This window comes from Bombina bombina, chromosome 11 (genome assembly GCF_027579735.1).
Source record: "Bombina bombina isolate aBomBom1 chromosome 11, aBomBom1.pri, whole genome shotgun sequence".
Taxonomy (NCBI): domain Eukaryota; kingdom Metazoa; phylum Chordata; class Amphibia; order Anura; family Bombinatoridae; genus Bombina; species Bombina bombina.
The window spans coordinates 123,645,754-123,658,548 of NC_069509.1; the positions used below are offsets into that span (position 1 = coordinate 123,645,754).

Below are 12,795 nucleotides of genomic sequence, written 5' to 3' on the forward strand. Positions count from 1 at the left end.
TCCTTATAAGGAGCCTATTCACCACCTGTTCTCCATCAGTGAACAAGTGCCCCAGAGGCATGAAACGCGTATGATGTCACAGGAGGGCGATGCTCTCTCTCTCTCTCTCTCTCTCTCTCTCACACATTGATACATACAAACACACTTTTTTTTATTAATTTTTGTATGTATATATTTCTTATTAGAGAGTGTATATATGAGTGTAAATGTATTTTATAATATATTTATGTTCTGTTTGGTGCAATGTTTTTTTTCACCCTAACCCTTTACTTGAGGACTTCAGTTGTGCTAACAAATTTAGTTTGCGCTTGTGCGGTTTGTGCCACTTGTAATCTAGCCCAACATATTTTAAACAATGCACATAGCATATGTTTTATATTAATTTAAAAATATACTGTAGATAATGGCATTTAAAAAAATATAAAAGGAGTGACGTAATTTTACTTCTAAACAGTTTCAAAGAGCATGATACATTCCTTTCATTAAATTATTTACAAGGCAATAATTCAACAGGTGTACACTGACAAAGTGGAGCATAGTTTGTGAATATTATTTTTTAACTATTGACTCAAAAAGTACAGCCCATTTATGTAGGTGATGATCTGTAAATACTTATAAATGACAGATCCACCCCTCTTCCTCTTTAATATAGATGTGAAGGTTGTGGCTTTGATTACACTCCGGGTGCGTCGGTGACATCAAACAATGTGCATGTGCAGCACAGGTACAACTGAATTGCGCATGCGTCGGTACATGCGTGCGGTGTGACCAGGGCCGGATTGGGCCACCGGCATACCGGGAAAAATCCCGGTGGGCCGGGCCGTTAGGTGTCAGTTCTCTGATGTGAGGCCCCAGGTTCACTGGCTCTTTCGGCGGTTAACTGTCTGCTCTAGTACTGCTGAAAACTCTCCGTGTTTGCAAGTTTCACAATAAACAGTGCTGACCTACAAACGGGGAGTGGCTCACCTGTGAGGGGAGGAGTTTAAAAAGAATGAAAGCCACGTGCAACCAGGGTCAGACTGGGAAATCAGACCGGCCCTGGAAATTTGTATAGACTGGCCTAGCCCTGCCACCCTCCAGCCATCTATGCTCCAATAGGATTGAGCTCGCATTCTATTGGCTGTTCCAATCAGGTGTAATTAGTTTAAATATTTGATCATTTCTTTTTTATTTTGTGTAATTTAGTGTTTATTATTTTTTGTAATTTAGATAAATGTATTTTGTTCATTTAATTTATATAATTTCAGTGTAATGTTAGGTTTTATTTTACAGGTAATTTGTATTGATTTTAACTAGGTAGTTAGTAAATAGTTAATAACTATTTACTAACTAGTGTATCTAGTTAAAATAAATACAAACTTGCCTGTGAAATAAAAATAAAACCTAAGATAGCTACAATGTAACTATTAGTTATATTGTAGCTAGCTTAGGGTTTATTTTACAGGTAAGTATTTAGTCTTAAATAGATATTATTTAGGTAATAATAGTAATTTGTATTTAGATTTATTTTAATTATATTAAAGTTAGGGGTGTTAGGGTTAGACTTAGGGTTAGGTTTAGGGCTTAATATATTTATTTAGTGTTAGTGATGTGGGAGGCCAGAGGTTTAGGGGTTAATAACTTTAGCATAGTGGTGGCGACATTGGGGGCAGCAGATTAGGGGTTAATAAGTGTAGTTAGGCTGCAGCGATTTTGGGGCAGCAGATTAGGGGTTAATAACAGTAATGTAGGTTGCAGCGATGTTAGGGACAGCAGATTAGGGGTTAATAAGTGTATGTAGGTGGCGACAACATTGGGGCAGCAGATTAGGGGTTAATAATATTTAACTAGTGTTTACGATGCGGGAGTGCGGAGGTTTAGGGGTTAATATGTTTATTATAGTGGTGGTGATGTCCGGAGCGGCAGATTAGGGGTTCATAATTTTATTTTAGTGTTTGTGATGCGGGAGGGCCTCAGTTTAGGGGTTAATAGGTAGTTTATGGGTGTTTGTGTACTTTGTAACACTTTAGTTATGAGTTTTATGTTACAGATTTGTAACGTAAAACCCATAACTACTGACTTTCAGATGACGGTACGGATCTTGTAGTTATGAGCTGTACCGCTCACTTTTTGGCCGAACAGGCAAACTCGTAATACCGGCGCTATGGGAGTCCCATTGAAAAAGGACTTTTTAAAAAGTGCGGTAGTTACGTTGCGTTACGGCCAAAAAAGTGTGCGGTACAGCTGTACCTACAAGACTCGTAATAGCAGCCTTAGTGAAAAAGCAGCATTATGAGGCTTTTTCACTCATAACGCAAAACTCATAATCTAGCCGAAAATTAGGAGGGAGAAGATGGATCTTAAAAATAAATACATAAATAGGTAGTAGAAATTAGATCTCTCCACCAGTGATTCTGTCCATCTTAATATTTAGCTGTGTGGTCATGTTTTTAGCACTTTGTTTCCCCTTAAAGTTTTCCATATATCTTATTATAAAAAATGCAGTGTTGCACATATGGGACATTGTTCCTTCATAATTATTTTTGTAATTAAACTAGCTGTTTTTTCTCCTTGAAAATATTACCAATAACAATGGCCTGAATCTGCCAGTAAAACAGACCTGACAATTGTATCTATGTTAGGTATTGATATACTAATGAGCACAGGCAGCTATATCACACAAAAAAGCTCTATCTCATAAACCCCACTTGGAGAGTAATCAGTGCTATTGTCTCCTGTTTACCCAGCTTTTCTATAGAGAAAACATTTGTTACTCATATTTTCAGTGTTTGTGGGGATAAAACGGGCAAAAGTAGCTATTTCAAATAAAAAATAAAAGTAAAGTAGCTGTTTGCAAACAATTGAATACACTCCAGCAGGTTAAATGAACCATTAGGAACACATTAAAATGGAATAACATTTTAAATTACAATGTTACTTTAATGTTGTAGAACCAATACTGCTTTGGAATAAATTACAAGTGAATGCTATGGTCCAATTATATGTCTCAGTGTGTTTGTTTTTCTCTTGATAAAGAATATTGCACCAGATTATAAAACATTATTATGATTGCAACACTGCCCTTTATCATCAGTGCCAACCAATCACAGAGCAGAGGAGTTTTCATTTGTTATGTCTACAAATCTCCACACTCTCTCTCTTCTGTGCCAAATTGGTTTTTAGTGGTAAAGCTTAATTTAGATAAGGGTTACCAGCAACAAATCCTTATACTTTAGACAGCAGCTGACGAGATACAGCATGTCTCTTTCTTCAGAAGGACTCACACTTCTCCTGCTAATCACAGTTGTGATGCTGTGCATGAAACAATTATTTTCATATTATAAAGGAAACAAATACCACTTACCTCCAGGACCAACTCCTCTACCAATTATAGGAAATCTGCACTTGGTGGGAACAAAAAGACAAGATTTAGTTTTCATGAAGGTAATTGCATCATTTTATGAAAAAAAACTATTTATGTAAAATAATGAAATCATTGATTCATCTCCAGGCAGATGACGTAGAAGCTGATAAAACAGAATTGTAACATTCCTTAAATTTTAAAGGGGCACTACAGTATAACTTAAATAAACTTAAAACGATTGCATAGAGCATGCATGTTAAAATAAAATTTCCAGTTTATTTTTATTATAAATTTTGCTTAGTTATTTTAGTATGCTTTGTTAAAGGGTAATGGTAGGTGAGCTCAGGAGTGTGTAATTTGGTAGCAGAGTTTGTAACAATGTTTATAGCAATGTTATATATAGTGGTAAGCACTGCTGCCATAGAGTACTGAAGACATCCTAAAGCTCCTATCATCCTACCTAGGTTTATTCTTCAACAAAAGAAACCAAAAGAAGAAAGCAAATTTGATAATAGAGTAAGCAAATTTAAATAACTTTCCAATTTACTTCTATCTGAATTACGGATGTTTAATTTTGACTCTACTGTCTCTTTAAGAAATAACTAGTGCTGATATTAATTATATTGCATAGGTTAAACCCCCTATGTAGAAGATGGTATGTTTTATTTTTAAAAAAATAAGAATTAAGGACTCTGATCTTCAGAGGTTATTCTGTATATATCAAAATATTCTGTATATATCAAAAAGGGGCATGAAACCCACATGTTTTCTTTCATGATTTAGAAAGAGAATGCAATTTTAAACATCTTTCTGATTTACTTATATTATCTAATTTGTTTTATTCTCTTGATATTGTTTGCTGAAAAGCATATCTAGATATGCTCAGTAGCTGCTGATTGGTGGCTACACATAGATGCCTCGTGTGATTGGCTCACCATGTGCATTGCTTTTTCTTCAACTAAGGATATCTAAAAAATGAAGCAAAATAAATAATAGAAGTAAATTGTTGTTTAAATTTGTATTCTCTATCTGAATCATGAAAGAAAGATTTTGGGTTTAGTGGCCCGTTAAGGAACCCTAAGCTCACTCATTAATTTAACTGGTGTACACTAGGGCTTATTTAGTGGGGGAGGTTTCCCTTAAAGGAGTATTAGATTTTTTTAGTAATTTTAAAATTCAATTTCTTTTCTATCTCTTTTTTGTTTTTGTTCTTGCTTTATTATTGCTGGAAAAAATTGTTTTTGTTTTTATGCTTGTTAGGAATGTCACTGCCACCTAACAGGTGACATAGCTGTCCTTAGCTTATTGATGCATTTGTTTGTGACCTTATTCTACTCCTTTATTGTTCACATACTTTCATTTCCTGGTCTAATAAACTGTACACCTATAGCTCAGATCACACTTTTAGGGCTCCATGTACTAAGCAGTCAGCGAGCTACCCGCAACAAATCTCGCGTCAAAACTCGCAAACTGATATGTACAAAGCTGTCAACTATGTTAAAACTCTCATCTTTAAAATTGCGAGCGTACTTATCCGCCAAACCTCGCTACCTCTCCATTTTTCACTGTAATTAGACACATTTGACCACCAACTCGCCAAAAACGAATGTACTAAAAAATCTATTTGTCCGCTCGCGTCAATCTCCGCCCCCACCTCGTTATTTTTGCCTCGCCACCTTTTCGGTGGCGGGCAAGGTACAAAACAATAGGAAAGTCACTCGAGACGCCAGTCTAGACATATATAAAAGGCAGTAATATCAGCATTGTACTTACATTGTTCATTTCAGCAGCTATGGAGAGAACTAACAGCATCGCTTATCCTTTGCCAGATCTGCTTCCTCTTAGAAAAATTTGTCTCTTTGACACGGCATCCAAACAAATAATCATGAGTCAATAATCATGTCAATCAAAACGACGTTTTGCTGATGAGAAAAGTGAGGATTCTTGGATTTTGAAGCGGTTTCAGATCCAGATGAAGCCATATCGAATTTGTAAATAAAGATCACAAAAAATAACGCTCTGTTATCACTCTCCCAAAATTTTGGAACAATAATAAAGTTGTTTACAAAAGTTGTACTTTTATAGGAACAAAATTCTATTCCCGCGACTACTATGACGTTCGTGACACCTTGCATGTCACGTGTTAACAATTGGCCAGACAATTCAACTGAGTTAAGTACATCAGCTTAGTCGCGGCGAGCGAGGCGTCAAATTTATCAATATTCCGCCACTGCTCGCGGCGGGCTAGGCGTGTCTATTTATTGTGGGATTATTAGTACATAGCAACAGCGAACACCATTTCGCCTGCGGCGAGTAATGGCGAGTTTAGCCGCGTCTACAATGACGGATGAATTGACGGCTTAGTACATGGAGCCCTTAAACTGTGAATGGGCTTCTTGGCTTCTACAGAATTGTAAAACAATAAAATGATTACTCTAAACATGATGGCCTAGATTTGGAGTTTGGCGGTAGCCGTGAAAACCAGCGTTAGAGGCTCCTAACGCTGGTTTTAGGCTACCGCCGGTATTTGGAGTCACTCAAAATAGGGTCTAACGCTCACTTTTCAGCCGTGACTTTTCCATACCGCAGATCCCCTTACGTAAATTGCGTATCCTATCTTTTCAATGGGATTTTTATAACTCCGGTATTTAGAGTCGTTTCTGAAGTGAGCGTTAGACATCTAACGACAAAACTCCAGCCGCAGGAAAAAAGTCAGTAGTTAAGAGCTTTCTGGGCTAACGCCGGTTTATAAAGCTCTTAACTACTGTGCTCTAAAGTACACTAACACCCATAAACTACCTATGTACCCCTAAACCGAGGTCCCCCCACATCGCCGACACTCTAAAAAAAAATTTTAACCCCTAATCTGCCGACCGCCACCTACGTTATACTTATGTACCCCTAATCTGCTGCCCCTAACACCACCGACCCCTGTATTATATTTATTAACCCCTAATCTGCCCCCCTCAACGTCGCCTCCACCTGCCTACACTTATTAACCCCTAATCTGCCGACCGCAAAGCCTCGCCACCTACGTTATCCTTATGTACCCCTAATCTGCTGCCCCTAACACCGCCGACCCCTATATTATATTTATTAACCCCTAATCTGCCCCCCTCAACGTCGCCTCCACCTGCCTACACTTATTAACCCCTAATCTGCCGACCGGACCTGAGCGCTACTATAATAAAGTTATTAACCCCTAATCCGCCTCACTAACCCTATCATAAATAGTATTAACCCCTAATCTGCCCTCCCTAACATCGCCGACACCTAACTTCAATTATTAACCCCTAATCTGCCGACCGAATCTCGCCGCTATTCTAATAAATTTATTAACCCCTAAAGCTAAGTCTAACCCTAATACTAACACCCCCCTAAGTTAAATATAATTTAAATCTAACGAAATTAATTAACTCTTATTAAATAAATTATTCCTATTTAAAGCTAAATACTTACCTGTAAAATAAATCCTAATATAGCTACAATATAAATTATAATTATATTATAGCTATTTTAGAAATTATATTTATTTTACAGGTAACTTTGTATTTATTTTAACCAGGTACAATAGCTATTAAATAGTTAAGAACTATTTAATAGCTAAAATAGTTAAAATAATTACAAACTTACCTGTAAAAGAAATCCTAACCTAAGTTACAAATAAACCTAACACTAGACTATCAATAAATTAATTAAATAAACTACCTACAATTACCTACAATTAACCTAACACTACACTATCAATAAATTAATTAAATACAATTGCTACAAATAAATACAATTAAATAAACTAGCTAAAGTACAAAAAATAAAAAAGAACTAAGTTACAAAAAATAAAAAAATATTTACAAACATAAGAAAAATATTACAACAATTTTAAACTAATTACACCTACTCTAAGCCCCCTAATAAAATAACAAAGCCCCCCAAAATAAAAAAATGCCCTACCCTATTCTAAATTACTTAAGTTCAAAGCTCTTTTACCTTACCAGCCCTGAACAGGGCCCTTTGCGGGGCATGCCCCAAGAAATACAGATCTTTTGCCTGTAAAAAAAAACATACAATACCCAAGCCCCCCAACATTACAACCCACCACCCACATACCCCTAATCTAACCCAAACCCCCCTTAAATAAACCTAACACTAAGCCCCTGAAGATCATCCTACCTTGTATTCACCATACCAGGTTCACCGATCCGTCCAGAAGAGCTCCTCCGATGTCCTGATCCAAGCCCAAGCGGGGGGCTGAAGAGGTCCATGATCCGGCTGAAGTCTTCATCCAAGCGGGGCAGAAGAGGTCTTCCATCCGATTGAAGTCTTCATCCAAGCGGCATCCATCCGGAGCGAAGCGGCAGCATCCTGAAGACCTCCACCGCGGAACATCCATCCTGGCCGACGACTGAACGACGAATGACGGTTCCTTTAAATGACGTCATCCAAGATGGCGTCCCTCAAATTCCGATTGGCTGATAGGATTCTATCAGCCAATCGGAATTTAGGTAGGAATATTCTGATTGGCTGATGGAATCAGCCAATCAGAATCAAGTTCAATCCGATTGGCTGATCCAATCAGCCAATCAGATTGAGCTTGCATTCTATTGGCTGATCGGAACAGCCAATAGAATGCGAGCTCAATCTGATTGGCTGATCGGATCAGCCAATCGGATTGAACTTGATTCTGATTGGCTGATTCCATCAGCCAATCAGAATATTCCTACCTTAATTCCGATTGGCTGATAGAATCCTATCAGCCAATCGGAATTCGAGGGACGCCATCTTGGATGACGTCATTTAAAGGAACCGTCATTCGTCGTTCAGTCGTCGGCCAGGATGGATGTTCCGCGGTGGAGGTCTTCAGGATGCTGCCGCTTCGCTCCGGATGGATGCCGCTTGGATGAAGACTTCAATCGGATGGAAGACCTCTTCTGCCCCGCTTGGATGAAGACTTCAGCCGGATCATGGACCTCTTCAGCCCCCCGCTTGGGCTTGTATCAGGACATCGGAGGAGCTCTTCTGGACGGATCGGTGAACCTGGTATGGTGAAGACAAGGTAGGATGATCTTCAGGGGCTTAGTGTTAGGTTTATTTAAGGGGGGTTTGGGTTAGATTAGGGGTATGTGGGTGGTGGGTTGTAATGTTGGGGGGCTTGGGTATTGTATGTTTTTTTTTTACAGGCAAAAGAGCTGTATTTCTTGGGGCATGCCCCGCAAAGGGCCCTGTTCAGGGCTGGTAAGGTAAAAGAGCTTTGAACTTTAGTAATTTAGAATAGGGTAGGGCATTTTTTTATTTTGGGGGGCTTTGTTATTTTATTAGGGAGCTTAGAGTAGGTGTAATTAGTTTAAAATTGTTGTAATATTTTTCTTATGTTTGTAAATATTTTTTTATTTTTTGTAACTTAGTTCTTTTTTATTTTTTGTACTTTAGCTAGTTTATTTAATTGTATTTATTTGTAGCAATTGTATTTAATTAATTTATTGATAGTGTAGTGTTAGGTTAATTGTAGGTAATTGTAGGTAGTTTATTTAATTAATTTATTGATAGTCTAGTGTTAGGTTTATTTGTAACTTAGGTTAGGATTTCTTTTACAGGTAAATTTGTAATTATTTTAACTATTTTAGCTATTAAATAGTTCTTAACTATTTAATAGCTATTGTACCTGGTTAAAATAAATACAAAGTTACCTGTAAAATAAATATAAATCCTAAAATAGCTATAATATAATTATAATTTATATTGTAGCTATATTAGGATTTATTTTACAGGTAAGTATTTAGCTTTAAATAGGAATAATTTATTTAATAAGAGTTAATTAATTTCGTTAGATTTAAATTATATTTAACTTAGGGGGGTGTTAGTGTTAGGGTTAGACTTAGCTTTAGGGGTTAATACATTTATTAGAATAGCGGTGAGCTCCAGTCGGCAGATTAGGGGTTAATGTTTGAAGTTAGGTGTCGGCGATGTTAGGGAGGGCAGATTAGGGGTTAATACTATTTATGATAGGGTTAGTGAGGCGGATTAGGTGTTAATAACTTTATTATAGTAGCGCTCAGGTCCGGTCGGCAGATTAGGGGTTAATAAGTGTAGGCAGGTGGAGGCGACGTTGTGGGGGGCAGATTAGGGGTTAATAAATATAATATAGGGGTCGGCGATGTTAGGGCAGCAGATTAGGGGTACATAGGGATAATGTAAGTAGCGGCGGTTTACGGAGCGGCAGATTAGGGGTTAATAATAATATGCAGGGGTCAGCAATAGCGGGGGCGGCAGATTAGGGGTTAATAAGTGTAAGGTTAGGGGTGTTTAGACTCGGGGTACATGTTAGAGTGTTAAGTGCAGACGTAGGAACGGTTACCGCATAGCAAACAATGGGGCTGCGTTAGGAGCTGAACGCGGCTTTTTTGCAGGTGTTTGGTTTTTTTTCAGCTCAAACAGCCCCATTGTTTCCTATGGGGGAATCGTGCACGAGCACGTTTTTGAGGCTGGCCGCGTCCGTAAGCAACTCTGGTATCGAGAGTTGAAGCTGCGTTAAATATGCTCTACGCTCCTTTTTTGGAGCCTAACGCAGCCTTTATGTGGACTCTCAATACCAGAGTTATTTTTATGGTGCGGCCAGAAAAAAGCTGGCGTTAGTTTTTCGGGTCGTTACCGACAAAACTCCAAATCTAGGCCGATATTACTTATCTTACACATAAACTGCACACTGACTTTAAAACTGAAACTCAAGTGCTTGTGTTTAAATATAAAGATTACAATTCTAGGGGCTTGTATATAATTAAAATACAACTAGCATAATGTTTGACTATGACTGTAATTAGGTGCTTCAGTGCTTAACAAATGTTAGTTATAAAATATTGTGAGATTGTTAATTTATACACATAGTAGAGTATTTCGTGACAAGTCTAGCAAGGCTTTGTGCCTAAGACAGCAGAAGTTAATACATTTCAAAAAAGGATACAAAGAGAATGAAACAAATGAGATAATAGAAATACATTGTAAAGTTATTTAAAATGTCATGCTCTATCTGAATCATGAAATAAAAAAATGTGGGTTTCATGACCCCTTTAAGGGGGAAGCAAATTTCTAAGAACAGTTTGGTTTCATATTAACCTGTAGCTGCCATGCTCCTGTGGAATTTGCTTACAACTGGTCTAAAGGTGCCTCACAGAAGGGGAAAATCACTGTTGCATGATTTTCTCTTTGCCTGGAAGGAATGAGTGAATAATTAACTGTTCAGTACATTTGTGAGAAACATATATGAGGCAAATGCAAATTAATAAATGAATTAGGTTTTTATTTTACTGATATAAACCAGTGCTGGCTTTGGCAAATGATGTCAGTTATTTGTCATTTAGAAAGACGATGGAATAGTGTGTGTTGTGATTGGTGACTGATAGAGGAATAATGTAAAAATGGTTAGTGGGACAGATAAGTAATTGAGGACTACATATTATTAAAGGGACAGTCTACACCAGAATGGTTATTTTCTACAACGTTAGATAATGCCTTTACTACCCATTCCCAAGCTTTGCACAATCAACATTGTTATATTAATATACTTTATAACCTTTAAACCTCTAAATTGCTGCCTGTTTCTAAGCCACTAAAGACATCCTCTTATCACATGCTTTTATTTGCTTTTCACAACAGGAGACTGCTAGGTCATGTGGGCCATATAGATAAAATTGTGCTCACGCCAGTGGGTTGTGACAGACACTGCTCTAATTGGCTAAAATACAAGTCAATCAATAAAAAATAAATAAATAGCCATGTGATCAGAAGGCTGTCAAAAGAGGCTTAGACATAAGGTAATCAAAGAAGTAAAAAGTATATTAATATAACGGTGTTGGTTATGCAAAACTGGGGAATGGATAATAAAGGAATTCTCTCTTTTTAAACAATTTTGGAGTTGACTGTCCCTTTAAGAACTGGTGCTCTAGGTTGGTTACTCCGGCCATACAAAGATCTGCATGATGCTGTAGATTTACACCAAGCACAAAGATTAAAGAGATTATAAACATAACATTCCCCATAAAGGGCTAGATTACAAGTGGTGCGCTAGTGTTTGCACCAGTGCAATATTCGAATATTTGAAAGTAAACGTGTTCGCTCAGGCGCAATCAAATTAAGCGCACATCAGGTTTGCGCAACTGAAGACCTTGAGTAAAGGGTTAGGGATAAAATAAAATAAATGTTGCACCAAACACAACATAAATACATTAAAATAAACTATTACACTCAAACACACACTATCAGATAAAAATGATTCCGAGAAACATTGATAGATTTTTTTTTTTTTAAATGGTTCAAAGGTATATGACCAGGTATTTGACTGCAAAGGGCTATTATATATATATATATATATATATATATATATATATATATATATATATATATACATATATATATATATATATATATATATATATATATATATATATATATATATATATATATATATATATATACAGGTAGCCCTCAGTTTACGCCAGGGTTAGGTTCCAGGAGGAATGGATGTAAATCGAAACCGTTGTAAATTGAAACCCAGTTTATAATGTAAGTCAATAGGAAGTAAAGGAGTTAGGTTCCAGGAACCTCTCAAAATTGTCATAAGTAACACCTAATACATTATTTTTAAAACTTTGAAATGAAGACTTTAATTGCTAAACCACATTATAAACCTAATAATATAGATTGTATCATCATCAAACTAAGTTTAATGAACAAAAACATTTGCTAAACATCACCTAATAAAATAATTACACAACAGACTGCATCATCATCAAACTAAGTTTAATGAACAAAAACGTTTTTTTTACTAGCATTTTTCTGCAATCAGTTCTCTGCATTGTTAGCATGTTGGATAATATTGGGTCTGCACCTATTCTATGCATTTCAATCTGCAGTGATTAAGCAGTTAACCTCACCTGAAGCTGCTGGACAGGAAGATAATAGGGAAGTGCCTGCTAAATTTTGCTCGATAGATCTGGTCTGATCTGTGTACACATCAATAAAGGGCCATAATACCCAAATGTTTAAACACTTGAAAGTGATGCAGCATAGCTGTACAAAGCTGACTAGAAAATATCTCCTGAACATCTCTATGTAAAAATGAAAGATATTTTACCTCAAAAGTTCCTCAGTAGCCACCTCCCATTGTAAAGGATTTCTAAGCAGCATATTAATATGTCTGTCCTGGAACAGCTGAAAGGATGAGCCTCGTGAACTCTCATATTATTTCACCAATCAGGTAAAGGAAGCTTACTATGAAATCTCATGAGAGTTAAGTCAAATCTCATGAGATCACAGTAAGAGTTCATGACCTCAGCACTGCTGATGCTGATTGGCTGCTGTTCATTTCTTAATTATTTTTTTTACCTGCAGCAGGGAGCAGGTGAAGTATAACTTTTTAAACAGAACTTACTCTGCTGAGCTGAGGAGATTGTGAGGTAAAA

The 12,795-nt window shown here is 36.9% G+C and overlaps 1 protein-coding gene across 1 annotated transcript in view; it reads left to right on the forward strand.

Moving 5' to 3' along the window:
• The first annotated feature begins 3,168 nt into the window (after positions 1-3,168).
• Positions 3,169-12,795, forward strand: part of LOC128641800 (cytochrome P450 2W1) — a 200,988-nt gene continuing 191,361 nt past the window's right edge. Inside the window, exon 1 of the mRNA XM_053694337.1 lies at positions 3,169-3,423. Coding sequence (XP_053550312.1) covers positions 3,238-3,423 — 186 coding nt within the window. The 5' untranslated portion in view covers positions 3,169-3,237. The remainder of the gene's footprint in view (positions 3,424-12,795) is intronic.